The sequence below is a fragment of the Pelobates fuscus genome, chromosome 4, assembly GCF_036172605.1.
Source record: "Pelobates fuscus isolate aPelFus1 chromosome 4, aPelFus1.pri, whole genome shotgun sequence".
In the NCBI taxonomy this organism is placed as follows: domain Eukaryota; kingdom Metazoa; phylum Chordata; class Amphibia; order Anura; family Pelobatidae; genus Pelobates; species Pelobates fuscus.
In genome coordinates, this window is record NC_086320.1 from 93,867,144 (window position 1) to 93,886,079 (window position 18,936).

At 36.4% G+C, this 18,936-nt stretch overlaps 1 protein-coding gene across 1 annotated transcript in view; it reads left to right on the forward strand.

The window, feature by feature from the left end:
- Nucleotides 1-18,936, forward strand: part of ATP6V1H (ATPase H+ transporting V1 subunit H) — a 111,174-nt gene that overhangs the window by 32,589 nt on the left and 59,649 nt on the right. Inside the window, exons 9-11 of the mRNA XM_063450428.1 lie at nt 5,144-5,241; nt 8,431-8,623; nt 13,830-14,008. Of these exons, the coding sequence (XP_063306498.1) occupies nt 5,144-5,241; nt 8,431-8,623; nt 13,830-14,008 (470 nt within the window). The remainder of the gene's footprint in view (nt 1-5,143; nt 5,242-8,430; nt 8,624-13,829; nt 14,009-18,936) is intronic.

The window sequence follows — 18,936 nt, forward strand, 5'->3', positions numbered from 1 at the left end:
TTTTTCCCCCTAAAAAACGCACTAGGGCTTATTTTAAGTGAAGTTCTTATATTGGGGAAAACCTGTAGCAAGTATCTGCTAGAGAGCAGGGGGGAATTCCCCCGAACATAGACCAGTTCACTAGGTCATTGAATCCCGCAAATCTATCTTTGTGGAAAACTTTCCGAAACCTAGATTAGTTTACTCGCGAATAGCATCCCACGAATCTATTTTCGGCGAAACTTCCCCGATCATAGTTTAGCGGACTAGCGTCTAGGGCATATATTACGAGCATACCCCGAAAATAAGCCCATGTCTTCAGGGAAACAGGATATGTATGTGTGTGTGTGTGTATGTATGTATATAATATAATTTGTCTGTGCTAAATTTAATTATACTTATAGAATATGTTGAATTTTGCATTTTACATTTTAAAATCTTAATTTTCTTCATATTTTTGCATTTTACATTTCTTTCGTCATTTTTGTAAAAATGATTTCAGTGTTATTTTAGTGGATATCTGTCATTCGTGATGAATAGCCTTGTATAGATAGCAGATGCCAACTGGAACTTTATTTTATTTAAGAGCTTTCTGTAATTCATTGTTATCAATTCTTGCATACAGCTGTTGTTTTAGAAGGTTAGAATAAAAATATTCCTTCCATAGCAGGGGAAGAGTTGACCTTGTGTCCTTCCACTAAACGCTTTCCTCTAATGATACATAGTGTGCATTCATTTTCTCAAATGTTATAGAAAAAAGGAAGCATCGCAGCAGTTTTGCATTCATTTTTTCGCAAAAGAATCTTATTCTTCTGTCCTTGAAATTATGTTCTTTTTCTGTATTTTTTTTCTATGGTTATTGTAGCCTATTTTAAATGTGATGGATTTTAATTGTAGAAATCTTTATTGATTTAAAATTGCATGAAAAAGTCAATTTATTAGTTAATTGACTTGGTTGTCAATTTTGTGCCCAAGGATCTCTCTCCTCAAAGCATTAATGTGGGCTTGTGATTATATTTCCAGGAATTTTTCTTTTTACTGTAGATGGTTCTTCGATCAATTCATTTCTGTACTAGGTTTGTACAGTTATTGTTATTTAACATTGATGTTTATTTGCTTACATGATTAGTACATCTTTATGTAACTTGCTTTAGTATTAGTATTGTACAGCTTATTTTCTGACAATATACACTATTGAGACATACCTCTTAATTATTGAATTCAGGTGTTTCAATCAGACCCATTGCCACAGGTGTATAAAATCAAGCACCTATCCATGCAGTCTGCATTTACAAACACTTGTGAAGAAGAGCACCATGAATTCAAGTGTGCTACTGTGATAGGATGCTACATTTGCAATAAGTTGGTTCTTGAAATTTTATCCCTGCTAAATATTCCACGGTCAACTATAAGTGATATTATCGGAAAGAGGGAGCGTTTAGGAACAGCAGCAACTCCGTCACAAAGCAGAATGCTATGTAAAGTCACGTAGTGGGGTCACAGAGTGCTGAGGCACATGGTGCATAAAAGTCACCAACGCTCTGCTAATTCCATAGCTGAAGAGCTCCAAACTTCTGCTGGCATTACTATCCGCACAAAAACTCCTGCAGGAGATTCATGGAATGGGTTACTATGGCTGAGCAGCTGCATGCAAGCCTTACATCACAAAGTACAATTCCAAGCGTTTGACCGAGAGGTGTAAAGCACAACACCACTGGACTATGGAGCAATGGAAACGTGTTGTGGGGAGTGACAAATCGCGATTTCTTGTTTGACGGTCTGATGGGTGAGTCTTGGTGTGGCAGATACCAGGAGAACGTTAATTGCCTGACTGACATTATGCCAATTGTAAAGTATGGTGGAAAAGGGATAATGGTATGGGGCTGTTTTTCAGTGTTTAGGCTAGGCCTCTTACTTCCAATGAAGGGAAATCTTAATGCTTCCGCATATCAAGACATTTTGTATAATGCTGTGGTTCCAACTTTGTGGGAACAGTTTGGGAAGGTCCTTTTTTTTATATTCCAGCATGATTCTGCCCCAGTGCACAGAGCATGGTCCTTAAAGACCTAGTTGGATGAGTTTAGTGTGGAAGAACGTGACTGGCCCACACAGAGCAAGGACCTCAACCCAATGTGCCAATCAGCATTACTCAGAGATGCATTGAATCAATGTATCTCTGTGGGGAGCGTTCAGTGTCTACATGCAGACCACTCTGCAGCAATAACCCAGGAAGCACCCCTCGTTGCATCTGAGTGACTGGCACTAGAGGTGTTCCTACTCCGTAAAATAAACACAGCCTTTTCTCTGAAAACGCCTGCAGGGGCAGGCTTTAGACACTTGGAACAACTACACTAAGCTGTAGTTGTACTGGTGAATATAGTGTCCCTTTAATGTCTATGTATTTAGTATATGATGTCATAAACGTCCATGTTGGTATAATGGTCAGGTGTCCCAATACTTTTGTGTGTGTGTATAAAATAACTTTTTTTTTATTTTCTCACACCTACCGGGTGGTACATATTTTTTGTGTATTCCTCATTCTGGGATCCTTTAGAGACCTGGGAGTCTGAGGGTTCTGCACAGTATCTTAGCTGATCTTGGAACCACTCTTAGAAGTTTTTAGAAGCACTCTTCTGGACAGAGATCTCAGATGCTCACAGCCCGGAGTGCTCCAATCACAACTGGGGCTACTACTGCCTCCACTTTGCAAATCCTTTCTAGCATCTCTTTCAGTCCTTTGGTATTTGTCCACCTTCTCATGTTCCTTCTTCCTAATGTTATTGTCACTTGGTATTGCCACATCAACCACCACTGCAGTGTTCCGTTCCTTGTCTTCCACCACAATGTCAGGTTGGTTGGCCCATAGCATCTTAACCATGTCATTCTGTTCTTTCTACCCTGTGTAGTATCTGCTGTCTAGACTTACAGGCCCAGCCCATATTCTGTATAGATGTTTCAATACATAATCCCAGCAATTTGGTTGTGCCTCTCCGTGTATGCTGTCCCTGCTAATATCTTGCATCTAGCCACTATGTGCTGGATTGTCAGAGGCCTATTTGCCTAGTCTGCACCTTGTGCCTTGCCTGCTGTTGTAGACACTTGCTTCTATTGATCTGCTGCTAAGTGCTGATAGGATTAGTGCCTCAGTGCTGTCTCTCAGTCCTACCTTTTCCAACCACTGGTAGAATTTTTCAATGTGAGCCACATTCACTGTCTATCAGTAGTACACTCCATGGAGAGGTTTGTCTTGCCAAGGAATCTCATCCATCTGTTGATGCCTTAGCAGTACATCTCTGCGAGCCATCTTCGTGATGTACCTGTGGATGCTCTGTGTTTCATCCAGGACTGTGATCTTTACACTCATCAGGCCCTGACCTTCTTTCTTCCGGCTCCACCATTCATAGTGAGTAGTAACAGGTTTTGACATCCGTGGTGACCAATTATGAGTGATAATTTAGTCTTGCTGAATGAGCTGCAATGATAAGTTGAACACAGGAACACATGTCAGTTTGGCAGTGCTAAAAGGCTTAACATTTTGCTATATTGTCTTTACCAGTCTGACTTGCTTCCTCAATTCCAACTCTCTCCTTGACCCTTTTAATTCTGGATTCTGTCCCCTCTACTCCACAGAGACTGCTCTGAATAGAGTTACAAATGATATAATTGCAGCTAAATCCAAAGGCCACTACTCCATACTAATTCTTCTTGAACTCTTCTCTACTGCCTTTGACACTGTTGATCATGGCCGGTCGGTCTCTGCGCTCTACTGGTGACCTTCTCCTGTCTGCTGCTCGCACCCTTACTGCAAATTCATGCCTGCAAGACTTCTCACGGGCGGCTCCTTTCCTTTAGAACAACCTGCCTACACCTGTCAGACTCTCCCTTAGTCTTCAATCATTTAAGAAGTCCCTCAAAACCCATCTTTTCAGGAATACTTATGGGCCTCCAAGAGTAACTTCTATCTCTCGATCATTCCTCTTGCTCTCTCCTAAAGTGCCACTCTCACCTCCAGTTCTCCTACTTTCCCGCCATTTCTATTTGCTATCTCCCTCAATACCCTTCCCATTGTGTTTTTATACCCCACCTCCTCTAGACTAAGCTCGTTTGAGCAGGGTCCTCAACTACCTATTGTTCCTGTTACATTTTGTTATTGTTTCATTTGGTAAATTCCCCTTTTATTGTAAAGCGCTGCGGAATAGGCTGGCGCTATATAAATAATAATATATTCCTCTACTTTCTGTTTATGTGTGTGTGTGTGTGTGATATCCATCTATCTATCCATCTCTCTCTATCTCCATAAAGGTGTTAGTTGGGATTCAGGCTCTGAAGGCTGTAATAGTAATAAAAGGAAATTTACTCTCATTCTGGAACTCGCGTGAATCCCGTAATTATCTCTGTTGTATCTGACTAAGCTTTTTCTTCCTTGCCTTCTGATCTTTGTATTTTATTTATTTATTCTTCTACTTAAAACCTTCCTCATGACCATTAATAAGCCCTGACTTACTGCAGCTTCAAATTCACAATAAAACGCTTTTTTATTTTTTTTCATTTTCATATTTATTTCAAAACAATAATTCACATTTACTATCTTTCCTCTCATTTATGCATCTCATTCATGGTTAAGTCTATAAGGATTTGACCTCCTGTCAGTGTTATCGTTATGGTTTTATTTGTCCCTTCCGTTAACTGTGTCCTGCACATACTGAACTCGATGCTCTACCGTAAGGTGACCTGTAAAATGCCAAGTACATCTGGTAACTCCATATAAGGAAAAATCTAGGTCTTAAAGGATTCAGAACAGAAATGCGCACATAATATCGTGACACTTGAGAGGAACGTCTGGGAGATAATGCTGCCATGGGATATAGTTCTACTTTAATTCTTATTCCAATCTTAGGGGTAAAGATAAATTCATGTTATAACTTATTTCTTCTTTCAGCAGTATGTCTGAGTGGGTAATTCAATCACCAATTTTCTTTCTCTTAATAGATAGAGCTTCGAGCCACTTTCTGTAGTGCTTTACAATCCCTTGAGTTTTAGAATCCAGATTGAACTTTTTTTTTTTTTTAAATTGATGTATTTTTTTTCTCCATATCAAACTCCCTAAATATTAGCAATATATCTTTATTTATTTCACACACTGTTTAATGCTTACTTTTTTCAGAGTTCCCAGTATGTGCAGTGTGTTGCTGGATGCCTACAGCTGATGCTCCGCGTTAATGAATATCGCTTTGCGTGGGTTGAAGCAGATGGTGTCAACTGGTGAGATTTTCTAAATTTTAATGATAAATGCATTTAGAATCCAATTGCTGTCACCATGGATTTAGGATCATCTTGTGAATACTATTAACATGATTATGGAAAAATAAGGAATGCAACAAAACATAACAGAAAATCATAACTGAAGGGAAGACCTATAGGAATTGAAGAAAATACAAATTCTAGAGAGCTTTTGTGTTTAGTAAAAATATAAAGATACTTATTTGTTATATAAAGAGAATTAAAGGGACAACTGTCATTTCCAAGTTTTTTTAATATCATGTTTTCCTAGTTCTTATACATAACTAATACGTTTTTACGAGGTGTGAAAAATAAATTAAAATGTTAAAATGAACACCTCTTCATGTGGCAATTGGGCACCTCCATCTTCGCTCCCTGTCAGTCATTGTTGTAAGCTCTTTCATTTGCATCTGGCAGTCAGCATAGAGAAGAAAAACAATCAGAGAATGGATGAAACATTGTATCGATTTCTACTTCCCATTTTAACTGTTGGCATAGAGTGAACTGGATTGTGGTGTAATTTTCTAGTGAACTGGATTGTGGTGTAATCTGCTAAATGCTTATATCAATTTAAAAGAAAACCGATAATCTGGGTCATTTACAGTTCAGAAGTCTTTTTCCAGTACATATTCCCTTTCTGAGTATTTGATGATACGGACAAATATATCTGCTCTTTCCTCTGTCAGAGGGAAGTGGTAACGTGTAACAGTCACCTGGGGAATATGTAACAGGAGATGGCACAGGAAGGAGGCAAAATCCAAAACACAGTACAGAATAAGGGGAAATCCAAAGGCAGGGTCAGACGAGAAGCAGAAGTCAGGGCCGGCAGCGGAGTAACGTAGTCGGTAAAGCAGGCAGAGGTCAGAGTCCAGGAAATCAGTCAGTAGCAAATCAAAGATCCGTCAGGAAACGCCAAACAGGCAAAATGACCAGATACTAGGTCTCAGGCAGGGCTAGCTTTTACAGCCTGCTAATTAGGTGCAGCTGACCCTAATTGGAAAAGGGCTGCAGGTGGATCAGCACTGCTTAACCCAGACAAGGGGTCAGAAAGCAGAAAAAAGAGTTCAAACCCAGCCAGGTCTCTTAAAGGGGCGGCCACGCCTTGCTGTATGCAGGGCTCGGGCTGTGCCGTGACATAACGTAATTAGTGACATGTTGCAAAAGGTACCTAAAGCTGAAGCGACAAAATTAGGGGGTTTGAAGTTTATTTTTCATATTAATCCGTTCTTATTCAAAGTAAACCTTTTCTTTTTATCAAAAATATGAGAAATGTGAAGGATTTCATTTCTCAAGGTTTTTAGTCTTGAAATATTGTTTTTTTTTTTGTGAGGAATAACTGTCAATATGCATAATGAATTCTTTATACATAGTAAGGCTGTAATACATGAATACATACAATGCTTGTGAGTCAGATGTATATGGCAGACCACTGGAAACAGAACTGCTGTCAGAGATTCATTTCTCGAAATCTGTCTATATAATTAATGATATTTAATGTTTCAAAAAGGTTTACTCCTTTAACTATAAGTAAATACATTGAGCCCATCATGATACCCTATGTAATACCCATAATACCTATCCATGCCTACCCGCGTGAATTTAAAAAGTACTTTTTATTTCAACTCCAACATTACAAGATTCTCTATCAAAATACTTATACATGTACTTCTGTGATTTACTGTGCATATTCAATCTTCTTGTGCGCGGTTAACCTAGTAAGAGAGCCCCATCATTTCTGTATAGACTTCTTTTGTTTCTTTGACACCATATATAATTTTCCAGACTGAACATAATTTCCAATCTGCTCCATTGCAAAGAATTTCCTTACAAATAGCCAAGAACTGTATTCAAAGTTAACTCTGAATGTCCATGCCACATCTCTGCCATTAGATTTGGAAGGGAAATAAGAATATTTTGAAATATCTATACATCTGCCAGTTTATGGCTGGAACAGTGAACTAATATAATAATTAGGAGATGTCAACTGTGTATGTATACATTATGCATTATTGAATTAATTAAAGAATATGATTAGGTCATCAAGTGTACAGCGCTACGGAGTCTGATGGCGCTATATAAATAATAAAATGTACAGCGCTACGGAGTCTGGCGCTATATAAATAATAAAATGTACAGCGCTACGGAGTCTGATGGCGCTATATAAATAATAAAATAATAATCAAGATTGATAAGGATAATATGATGAAGAGAATAGTAATTTAACACGTCATTGTTTGACCTTCCCTGTCCTTCACAGGGATCCCCCATACACATTAAAATAATAAATCAAGTTATGGTGTTTATATGTGTAGCTATGAGACAGAATTTGCCCTGTACCAAACGAATGCAGATCAAAGAATGCCCAATAATTCAAAGCCTGCTATTGCAACCCTCACAAGGACAAGGATGCTTCTTTAAATGTCTGGGTGAATGTGTTAGTACATTTTGTATGTATCATATAGTTAATTGTATAACGGCAAATTAACGGAGTTTGGAAATATGCCAAGTTAGCACTTAGACCTTAGGGTTAATGGCTAGTGTTGGAAACTTTGGGTCATGAAGTTAGGAATTGGGCTCAAGGACCAGGGTTGTTTATCTTAAACCTTCCATTTATTGTGCCCATGCAGAGATGTTTGCTGTGCTGTACACATATCTGGGTTTTAGCTGCCAAGAATTAAAATGTTGATAACTTGAGTTGTGTATGTATAACAATATGTACTGTGTGTATAGTACAACCATTTTGTTTTTCTTAAATAAATGCTTGTAAAATAATACTGAAAATGTGGGAACATATTAAATTGCTTTGGTTAGTCCATGCTGAGATTTACATTTTGGGCTCACTTATACATTTAGTAATTTAACCTATTCTTTTTGCAAATTGTGGTGCACCCACCAACTTGCAGAGATCACTAGACTATTGTGACTAGTGAGTGATGGCAAACGTTGAGGTAATGAGTTTCTCGCATTATCTACGAAATAGGGCGCTGTCCTAATCCTTATGTTTGTTGCACAAACACCTCAATAAAAATATTGAAATAAAAAAAATAAAGAAAACTGAGATAATGTGGATCGCATTGAGGAGTTTTTAAAAATGTCTCTGCATTAATAATTAGTCCATTTATTTAGCTTTTGTAACAAATAACTTTTTTTCCATGTGTTTGCCTTTTTCAGTATAATGGCAGTGCTGAGTAACAAATGTGGATTCCAGCTGCAATATCAAATGATATTTTCACTCTGGCTACTGGCATTCAGCCCACAAATGTGTGAGCACCTTCGGCGATACAACATTGTGCCGGTATTGTCCGATATTCTCCAAGAATCGGTCAAAGAGAAAGTGACAAGGATCATTCTAGCAGCTTTCAAAGTAAGTCTATTTATTATGTATTAGCTCTTACAAAGTCAAAATCATGATATCAATGGGCAATAGCACAGTTCATGTTATGTTAATTGTACAAAATAAAAGCAAATATCATATAACCCTCTTCACGGTTAATGCATGCTATGTTTCCCAAGTACCTAAAAAAAACTATTTACCATATGTCTGAAATCTGTGCTTTATTGACAAGATAGACCTTGAATATACTAACTAGAGTTAAGCAAGATTTAGCAAAGTCCTGAATCATGATTTTTTAAAATGTATTCCTGAATACAGCACTTATAGGTTTACCGAATTTAATGATCAAATCTCACCATCTCAAAATAAAGTTAAAAACAAATTAAGAAGCTTGGAATAATGGAAATGCTAATGTATTACTAGATAAACAAGGGTGTGTAATGATCTTTGATTGTTTTGTGTAGCTGTAACTATATAAGTTTGTGCAGGGGACGCATGCAAATCATATCATGTTCAGAGATAAAAATCATGGTGTCAGTTCAATAGATTAGGAGCTTTTCTTGAGCATTATGTGGCAGCAGCAGTCAGCATTCTGGGTAAATAGTAAAAGGAAGCACTTCGCATTTAAAGATTATTGAGACAGGTGGTGTTTGTAGAAATTCTTTGCAATTTGCAACACTTATTCGCACTGCTAGGTTCTGAATTATGCTGGCCATACATTCACATCAAGGCTGCAGTCGAACATTGAAAAGCTTGCCTTAAACTGATTTATACACAAATGGGAAATATCGCATTAAAATACCTTTCAGTGAGGCAATGAAAAACATCCATTTTAAAAACCTTTCATTGAGACGCTAAAACGCGGTCTACATTAAATATTGAAAGAAACTGATAACGAGACAATGGATCAAAAATAAAACAGAAGCAAAATACATATTGTTACTTATAAAAAATGTGGAAAGCTGGGAACACATTCAGTATCTCCACCTTGAGTCCCAAATGCAACATTTGCAAGGAAGTGGTTATCAACGCGTCACTGTATTCATTATACAAACAATATGATACGATGAAAAACAAATGCTTTTATCTAAACAAAGGGCCAATGGCCTTCTTAACTGTTTGTGTTTTGTGGTATGTAGGAGTATGATTACATGTTTAAAGGAATACTATAGGCACCAAAACAACTTTAGCCCAGTAAAGCCATTTTAATGCTTAGATATTGCCTCTGAAGTCTCCCTGATCAATTATCTGCAATATAGGAGTTAAAACATTTTTCATGGAACCGGTGAGTTACAATTGGGAGAGTTGTGGATAGGGCTGCATAAACAGAAACGTGATTTAATTGTCAGTCTGATCTTAAACTTAACTTAAAAGTTTTCAACGCCTTCACTCTAAATTAAACTTTAATCACACACGAGGCACCTGCAGTCTCTAGCAGGCTATTAACAGAGCAGGAGATAAGAGATTATAAATTACATTTATGGAATAAAGGAAATGTAAACATGAGATTTCTCTTTACAAGAAGTGTTTAGGAAGGTTTAGGAAGTCACATGCATAGGAGGTGTGACTAGGGCTGCATAAACAAAGTGATTTAACTCCTAAATGGCAGAGAATTCAGCAGTGAGACTGCACAGGAATGATCTATACAGCAAACCTGCTTAATTAATCAAAAGTTGTTTTGGTGGCTATATATCCCTTTAATGTATTTAAGTATTAACCCCTTAACGCCGTTACGACGTGCTATGCCGTCACGGATTAAGTGGGCTTTAAAGCCGTTGTGACGGCATAGCATGCCGTAACGGCTGAAGCCCCTGGAGCGCCCGGTATACTTACCTTACCGGCGGTCTGCTTTGGGAGGACTGCCTCACAGCCCAGGCAGCCCTCCCCATGGCAAATCAGGCCCCCAGGGGCCATGTGATCGCTCTCAAAGAGCGATAACATGGCCCCCTATAGCTGGCTGTGGATCTGCCAGCAGGGGGACTGTCTAAAATGTTAGACAGTCCCCCTGCTGGTAGGAGGTGTAAAAAAAAAATATTAGTCAGGTTAAAATAAATAAAATGCATTTTTATATATATAATATATGTATATATATTATATATTTATATATAATATATATGTATATTATATATATTTAACGTCATACATAGTGTATTTTAATACTAATATAAGTACATATATTAGTATTAAAATACACTTAGAATGACGTTACATATATATAATATACATATATTATATATATAATAGATATATACACATATATTATATATATAAATACGTATAATTACAATAATAAATAAATAAAATAATAAAATTAATAAATAAAATATTGAAACAAAATTTAATATAAATTATATATACATATGTAATTTAATTCTAACTGTATTTTGTTATTAATATATATATTGGTAACAAAATACACTTATACTGTATATAGAATGTCATTCTATCTATCTATATATAATGCAAATAACCGCAAATAAATATATATATATATATATATATATATATATATATATATATATATATATATAGATAAATACATATAATTACATAAAAGATTACATTAGTATACACGTAGAATTTAAATACCTATAAATGCATATATATTAAAATTCTACGTGTATATTTAAGTAATCTTTTAACATAATTAGGTGATTTGATTAATTAAAATTTGATTGACATACCTGACAACACAGGGAGAAAGTGCTGAGAATTTAATTCGCAAGCACTATATTTGACCCTGTAACTCTCCAAGACAACATAAAACCTGTACATGGGGGATACTGTTTTACTCGGGAGACTTCGCTGAATTCAAATATTAGTGTTTCAAATTGGTAAATTGTATTACAACGATGATATTTTAAGTAAAAGTGACGTTTTTTGCATTTTTTACAAACGAACAGCACTTTTATGGACTATATTATTGTTGTAATATGTTTTACTTAAAACACTAATATTTGTGTTTAGTGAAGGCTCCCGAGAATAACAGTACCCTACATGTACAGGTTTCATGGTGTTTTGGAAAGTTAGAGAGTCACATATAAGGGCTTGCATTTCATTTTTTTGACATTGAAATTTGCCAGATTGGTTATGTTGCCTTTGAGAGCGTATGGTAGCCCAGGAATGAGAATTACCCCCATGATGGCATGCCATTTGCAAAAGTAGACAACCCAAGGTATTGGAAGTGGGGTATGTCCAGTCTTTCTTAGTAGCCACTTAGTCACAAACACTGGCCAAATATTAGTTTTTTGCTTTTTTAACACAAAAACAAATATGAACGCTAACTTTGGCCAGTGTTTCTGACTAAGTGGCTACTAAAAAAGACTAAACATACCCCACTTTCAATACCTTTGGTTGTCTACTTTTTCAAATGGTATGCCATTATGGGGGTAATTCTCATTGCTGGGCTACCACACCGTCTCAAAGGTAGCATTACCAATCTGGCAAATTTCTATTTGAAAATGGAACGTTCTATATTTGACCCTGTAACTTTCCAAAACACCATAAAACCTGTTAATGGGGGATACTGTTGTACTTGTGAGACAAATATGTGCATTTTTGTGCAGTAAAACCTAACCGTATTATGACATTCACAGCTAAAATGTCAGACGGAAATACAAATTTAAAAAAAATCTTATTTTCTCACATTTTTTTAAAATTTTATTCATAATGAATTATGTTCCATATATGAATAGTTAATGATAAATTAAAGCCCTGTTTCTCCTGAACAAAATGATATATAATAAGTGTGGGTGCATATAATATGAAAGAGGGGAACTACGGGTGAACAGACATATAGCGCAAATTCCAGTTTTTGTTTACGTTTTGTTTTGATCAGAACGTGCACTATTGACTCAGTCCTGAAGGGGTTAAAAAAAATATAAACAAATCTACAAATAAATAAACCAATCCACAATCTACAAAGTTCCTAAAATTTGAGCACTTTCACAAACGTGTTCAACCAATGTAACTTTTTTTTTTTTTTTTTCCTGTGGGGGTTTTCTTTGATCATAAATTGTTGTCTTGCAGAAGTTTATCTTATACATATTTCAAACCCTGCTGCAATTTCACTCTTTACAAAGGATGAGTAAGCTGATGGCAGCCGTGTTGTTTTTATCACTTTATTCACAGCTTGGCTAATGTGTTTTGCTATTGTGTAGCGCCACAGAAGATGGAGAGACTGAATTTGTGTAAATTGGACAGAAATGTAAATAGCTTCTGATAGCTGCTAACATTTTTGAAAATTGCTACAGTTGTACAGCACTGGACAAAAGCAAGGGAACAAGGTCCTCTCTGCGCCATAACTTTTGCAATGATGTAAAGTTTTCATTGCTTTTAGGGTAACACATTATTGTTATTGGACAAGACAGGTAAAAGTGTACTCTTTAAATTAATTTAATACATTTTTATCAGAACATCCAGTTTGTGCAAAATGTCCAAGTGGGTCGCTCTTGGTCTAGAGCCCCAAAACAGGAGAAATAATAAAAGAAAATATACCATAAAGAACTGTTTATAATGCTTTGCTCTAATAGTACTCTAATCGTTTTAGCCTTACACGTGGCAGAGTACCTTTTTATGCTCATCGAAAGCTTTATTATCTTATATTGTCTTATATTCAATCTAGATGTTACATTATTAATGCATATAGGCACATTGGCAACATATTAACCACATTTCCTCTAATTTCTCAGTTTTTATGTTGTAGTTGTTTTCTGCTTTATCAATAACAGTTTTGTTCATTTATTGTTTAAAATAATGTAAAATAGTGTGTTTTACCATAGCAAAAATTATTGATCTATCAAATAATACTATTTAACATCTTCTTATAGTGCTGGATTTTAGATTTTGCTTTCATGTGATGTGACGTATTTTCCATTCCCCTTTGTGTCTTGCTCTGCATATAATTTGAATATTTGGAAATAAAGCATAATATTCTGAGCTTCAGAGAATATACACAAATACTGCCATCCATACTTTCATGATTTACATGCTGCGATTTTACAGAAACCGTCTATATCCTGTTGGGCCAAAAGAAGGCTGCATGCGGTCATCTCTATTTGGCTTCATGTTGCCCACATAATGAAAAAGAAATGTCAAACGTCATTATGGTCTGCTCGCTCTGCCCAAAAGCATAATGTTAACCGCTTCTAAAATGGATATAAAACACTGCCTGAAAATATAGATCCATTTTAATGGGTTACATCTTGATATACTAAATTAAATTGTCTGATTGCAGAACTTGTTAGAAAAATCCACCGAAAGAGAAACACGACAGGAGTATGCTCTAGCCATGATCCAATGCAAAGTGCTGAAACAGCTGGAGAACTTGGAACAGCAGAAGTATGACGATGAAGACATTGTGGAAGATATAAAATTTCTCTTGGAAAAACTAGGGGAAAGTGTCCAAGACTTGAGGTATAGTATCATGTCACCAGGTTACCTCTCCTTCAACAATCTCAGTCTGTAACTGCCATTCGGGTTGGACGTGATATTCCTTGGTAATACGAAAGTAAAGCTTTTCCAATATTAAGGCAACTGAAGAGAAGGTAGTCTGTGGGTGTGACGGAAAGCCCTGTATTTTTTTGTTTACACTGTCAAATTTGGTTAAAAAAACAAGGTAAAAACAAAAACACAGGCAATGGTGCTCAAAGACTTTTAACACTCACAACTGCTACAATGAACTGCAGTGGTTATAGTGCATACAGTGCCCCTTTAAATCGTCCTTAGGAAAGATATGGAAGTGGGGGGTGAAAACAAGATAGATGTTCTATTGAGAGTTTAGGAGCTGTGCTATATAGAACATAACTGGCCTCTTTGCATTATCTTATTCTTCCATAATTTCTTATTATTACGAGAGCAGTTGAGCAGGATCCTGGGTGAAATTCTGATATAAATATAGTGGGCCTGTCCTGTCATGAGTATCTAGTATATTATTGTGAGAAGTTTAAATAATTAATACTCCACCAGTAGTTTGTATAGTTACATACTTTTTGTGGCTTCCTGGCTGTATTATATATATGTTTCATCATAGTAATTTTAACAACAGTGTTCTCGTTTTTTCTGTAGTTAGAACACAATTTAACATAATCTGACATTCTCATATATAAAGTCCATGCTTCCAGTTCTGTGATCACTGTTAGTCCAGTCCGTTTTTTTGTTTTGAAGGCGTGCTCTTCAGTTTACTAATCCTTTTTTTTATTTTTATATATTTTGTTGTTGTTGTTGTGCTTGTCTCTACATGCAGTCTTTTGTGATAATGTTTTATCCTTATAAACTATTTGTGTGTGCGCTTTTTACATTTTTATTTAATGAAATGAGTTTGGATGTGTAGAGTAATCCATAGTGATAAGAAAGCCTCTGGATAAAACACTGGATTTTATTATCTTCACCTTTGTTTGACATGAGTGCAGTTAACCATCCAGTGATTTAGATTATTTTTCTTTATTTTTTTCTGTTTTGGATGCTTCAGGATTAATAGGCTGTCTGTATAGAGATGCAAACACAATGTTTACGTCCAGTGAGATCTACGTGTGGTTGTATGCATACGCTGGACAACTTTGGGCTTTTGAACTTCCTTTTCTAAATTATAAAGCTGTTTTTAAAAACCAGTTAGAAACAATAAAAAAAAAAGTTATTTTGCCTAGTGTAGCCTTTTTTAAAAAAAACCTTATTTTCTTGTTGTAGTTAAATTAGTAGCACTACCGTATAACTTTTGCTTCCACACTTGCGTTTTTGTATGTCCATGAAAATGTTAGTGTTTTTACATTAGTTAAGGCATTAAAGGTACTGTTTTGCAATTGTCATAGACCTCAGAAGCCTCCCATTCCGATTATAACCTTGCTGTACAGTATACCATGTAGCGAGCAAATCTCATAAAATGAGAGGTTAAAAAAAAAAAGCTTATTTTATTGTATCATTAATTCACTTCCAGCTTTATTTCCAACCAAGCTCAGATATTAAACTTTGTGTAATTGCTTTGGGATCACAATTCACCACTAATACCTGCAAATTCCTAAGCTGCATGTGGCTATATAGGACATGACATGATTGAAAATTATCCAATGAAGCACATAGAGCAAAAATGCACCTACAGAATACAGATTTTAATGATATAAATTTATCTGGTTAATCAGAGCAAGCGAATGAAACAAACACCTTGAAAATATTGACTACTTCACATACTCAGGCCTGCGTGATTTCACTTTGCAATGTTTCTCCAACAGAGTGATTCATATTAAATTCCAATAATTTGAACCCTTGTGCTAAGAGACTTTGAACGGATGCTGCCAGTAGATTTAAATGTAATTAAGTCTTTTTTCTTTTCTTTTTTTTCAACATTAAAATACAAAAACAAACCTATATCGTAGGTAGTTTCAAAGAAAAACTGCATTGTGCCCCATAACATTTATTTCCCAAAAAATTATTGGAAGGGTCTTTTAGATTCCAGGCCTCCCTTTTCACCCTGTGACATACCTAATACAATCACATTCACCCTACCCCCTGAATTACAAAGATTTACCAACCCAGTCACGTTCAGCCACTCAGTCACATGTCTTCACTCACCCACCTGTCACATCATACCCATCATCTACATACCTACTTGCCACCTACACCTACCATCAAACCTAGCCACATCGCGGCCACACCCAACGACCTATATTTTTTCATCACTGCAAACAAATTCACCTACCCAACAACAATTTTCTTCACACATTATTCACAAGTCCATATATAAATATAATGCACACAGCATAAACACAAAGTACATATGCATTCACATGCACACATTAGCAAGAAATCTGCACTTTTAGGCTGGTTTAGGATGTTTGTAATGGAAAGTTTGCCCTACAAACATCTGCAATTGTATGGTTAAAGGGACAATGTAATCACCAGAACAACTACAGCTTAATGTAGTTGTTTTGGTGAGTATAGTCAGTCCCTGCAGGCTTTTTATTGTGTTTACATTAAAGCCTATTGACACCTCCAGTGGCCACTCCTCTGATGGCCACTGTATGGTGCTTCCTGGGGCAGTGGTGCACAGTGTGCAGCATTGCCGTTCAGCACGCTGAACATTCCTCATAGAGATGCATTGATTCAATGCAGCTCTATAAAGAGTTGTTGATTGGCCAGGGCAGCGTTTGCTTTCGCCCCAGCCCTGCCTCCTTGGAGAAATCTACCCTGTGGGAAAGCAGTGGATTGGTTGAGATCATCAATTCTAATGATATCAGCCAAAGAGGCGGATCGTGGGCGGGGCCAGCAGCAAACCTATGGAGAACTGGAAATAAGGTAGGTAAGGTGGGGGGGGCAAGCCACCTAAATGTTGGTTTTAACACCATAGGGTCAGGAATACAGGTTTGTGTTCCTGACCCTATAGTGTTCTTTTAATCAACATTACTAGTCACTACATTTCTCTAGATTTTTTTGAGGACTATTGTATCCTATGGCCCGTTTTATTGTGAAACAGGCGGACATGTAAAAGAGTAGATGTATAAAGAGGCATACGGGGCAAGTTGTGGAAATAAATTTAAATTTAGAAATTCACACCACTGAGTGTAATGCTGTCAATAATCTAATCGAAGTGCTTTCTTGGCTCCCTGTCAGTCTTTGTTATAAGTTCTTTTCGGTCACTGAATCTCGACTGCGGTAAAACATATAGTGTTCCTGTTTCTCCTTTTCTAATGTACTCTGTGCCCTAGCTGTGCCTAGACTGAACTAGCATGTAAAGTCAAGAGCTAAATCTTTATATACATTCGAATGATAAAAGGAGAATCACGCAAAAAAAGATTGGAACAAGTTCTACATTATTTTCAATGTTTCACTCAGTGCTGCGATTTCCAGATAACGGATGCCACCTATTTAAGGTTCTGCAATTACTGGCACCTTATTTTCAGTAAAGTTACTGATTAATTAGTTTTTAACCCCTTAAGGACCAAACTTCTGGAATAAAAGGGAATCATGACATGTCACACATGTCATGTGTCTTTAACCCCTTAAGGACACATGACATGTGTGACATGTCATGATTCCCTTTTATTCCAGAAGTTTGGTCCTTAAGGGGTTAAGGGGTTAAACAACTGTTTCACAGAGTTGGTATATTTATTTTAAAAACAATCTTTTTCACACTGCACAAATATATATTTGGTAAAATCTAGTGTATGAGTAAGCAGATTATTAAATGTCCCCAGAAGTGACAGTTTCCCTTTAAATCATCAGCCTTTGGTATATGCTGACTGGTTGGCAAGACCAAGATTTTACAAGACACTCGAGTAGTAGATTTTCTTCCACTCCATATGTAAGGACAGTCAATTTTTGTAATTTGCTTCCTCAAAGTCCTTTGTAAATACACGTCATTATACTCCACAAAGCCTTACTGTCTGAGAGGGTAATTATAAACGACCAAAATAACCCTCTTAGCGAAATCTTCGTAGGGTCACGTATGAGTGTGTATATAATTATTCTTCTATTAGCACCCTTTATAGATGTACATTGCTAAATTAGAAGCTTTAATTAACACAGCTCCATTAAAGTGTTAATTTTAAACAAGGTTATCGTTATAATCTATATGATCTCTAGCAATACTACCAAGATTGGACACAAGATCCTTCTTGCGCAAACTCTTTGTCAACCTAATTTTAAACTCCGTGAAATGTTAATATTTATTCACTTTTATTTTCCTTATTCACCCTTTTCTAAGATTACTTGTTTTCAGGTTTGTGACCTGTCAGCCTCTTACAGCAGGACCATTCCTTGCACTCCATGTTTAACCTTATCTGACTTACTAAGTAGCTCCTCTGTTAAATCTTGAAGTTGAAATAGCCATTCTTGTTGTGCAATGAGAATTGATTGATCTGTCTCAGGAAGCCAAGAGGCTACTTGATGAAAATTGAATGCCTGTCTTATTAATTTTCATTGGAAGCAGGTAGTCAGTATTACTGATCTAATACTTCTGTACATGTTCTAAAAGCAACTTCAGGAGCAGCAGCATTTTTAATCAATTGGCTGCTCTGCTCCCTTGATGATTGATGTAAATGGTTCTACCTATATTTTGCTAACAATAGTGATATATAATGTGATATATAACCGTGTTTTCAATGTACTCTCTTACATGAAGAATGTAACAAGGGGAGAGTTGTTTGTGGTTTGTTTTAATTCTATTTATTGGTAAAGCGACTTAAAATGTCTTTGCTTTGAATTTCTGGGGAGCACTGCCAGACACTTAAACAGTAGCAGAGTTTACAGGTATGGCTTGATTTTAGCTACACAGAGACAGATGTTATGTATTTTTAGAACATTGAAATGCTATCCCGTACTTGTTGGCTTTGTAGAAGATTATTGGCCTACGT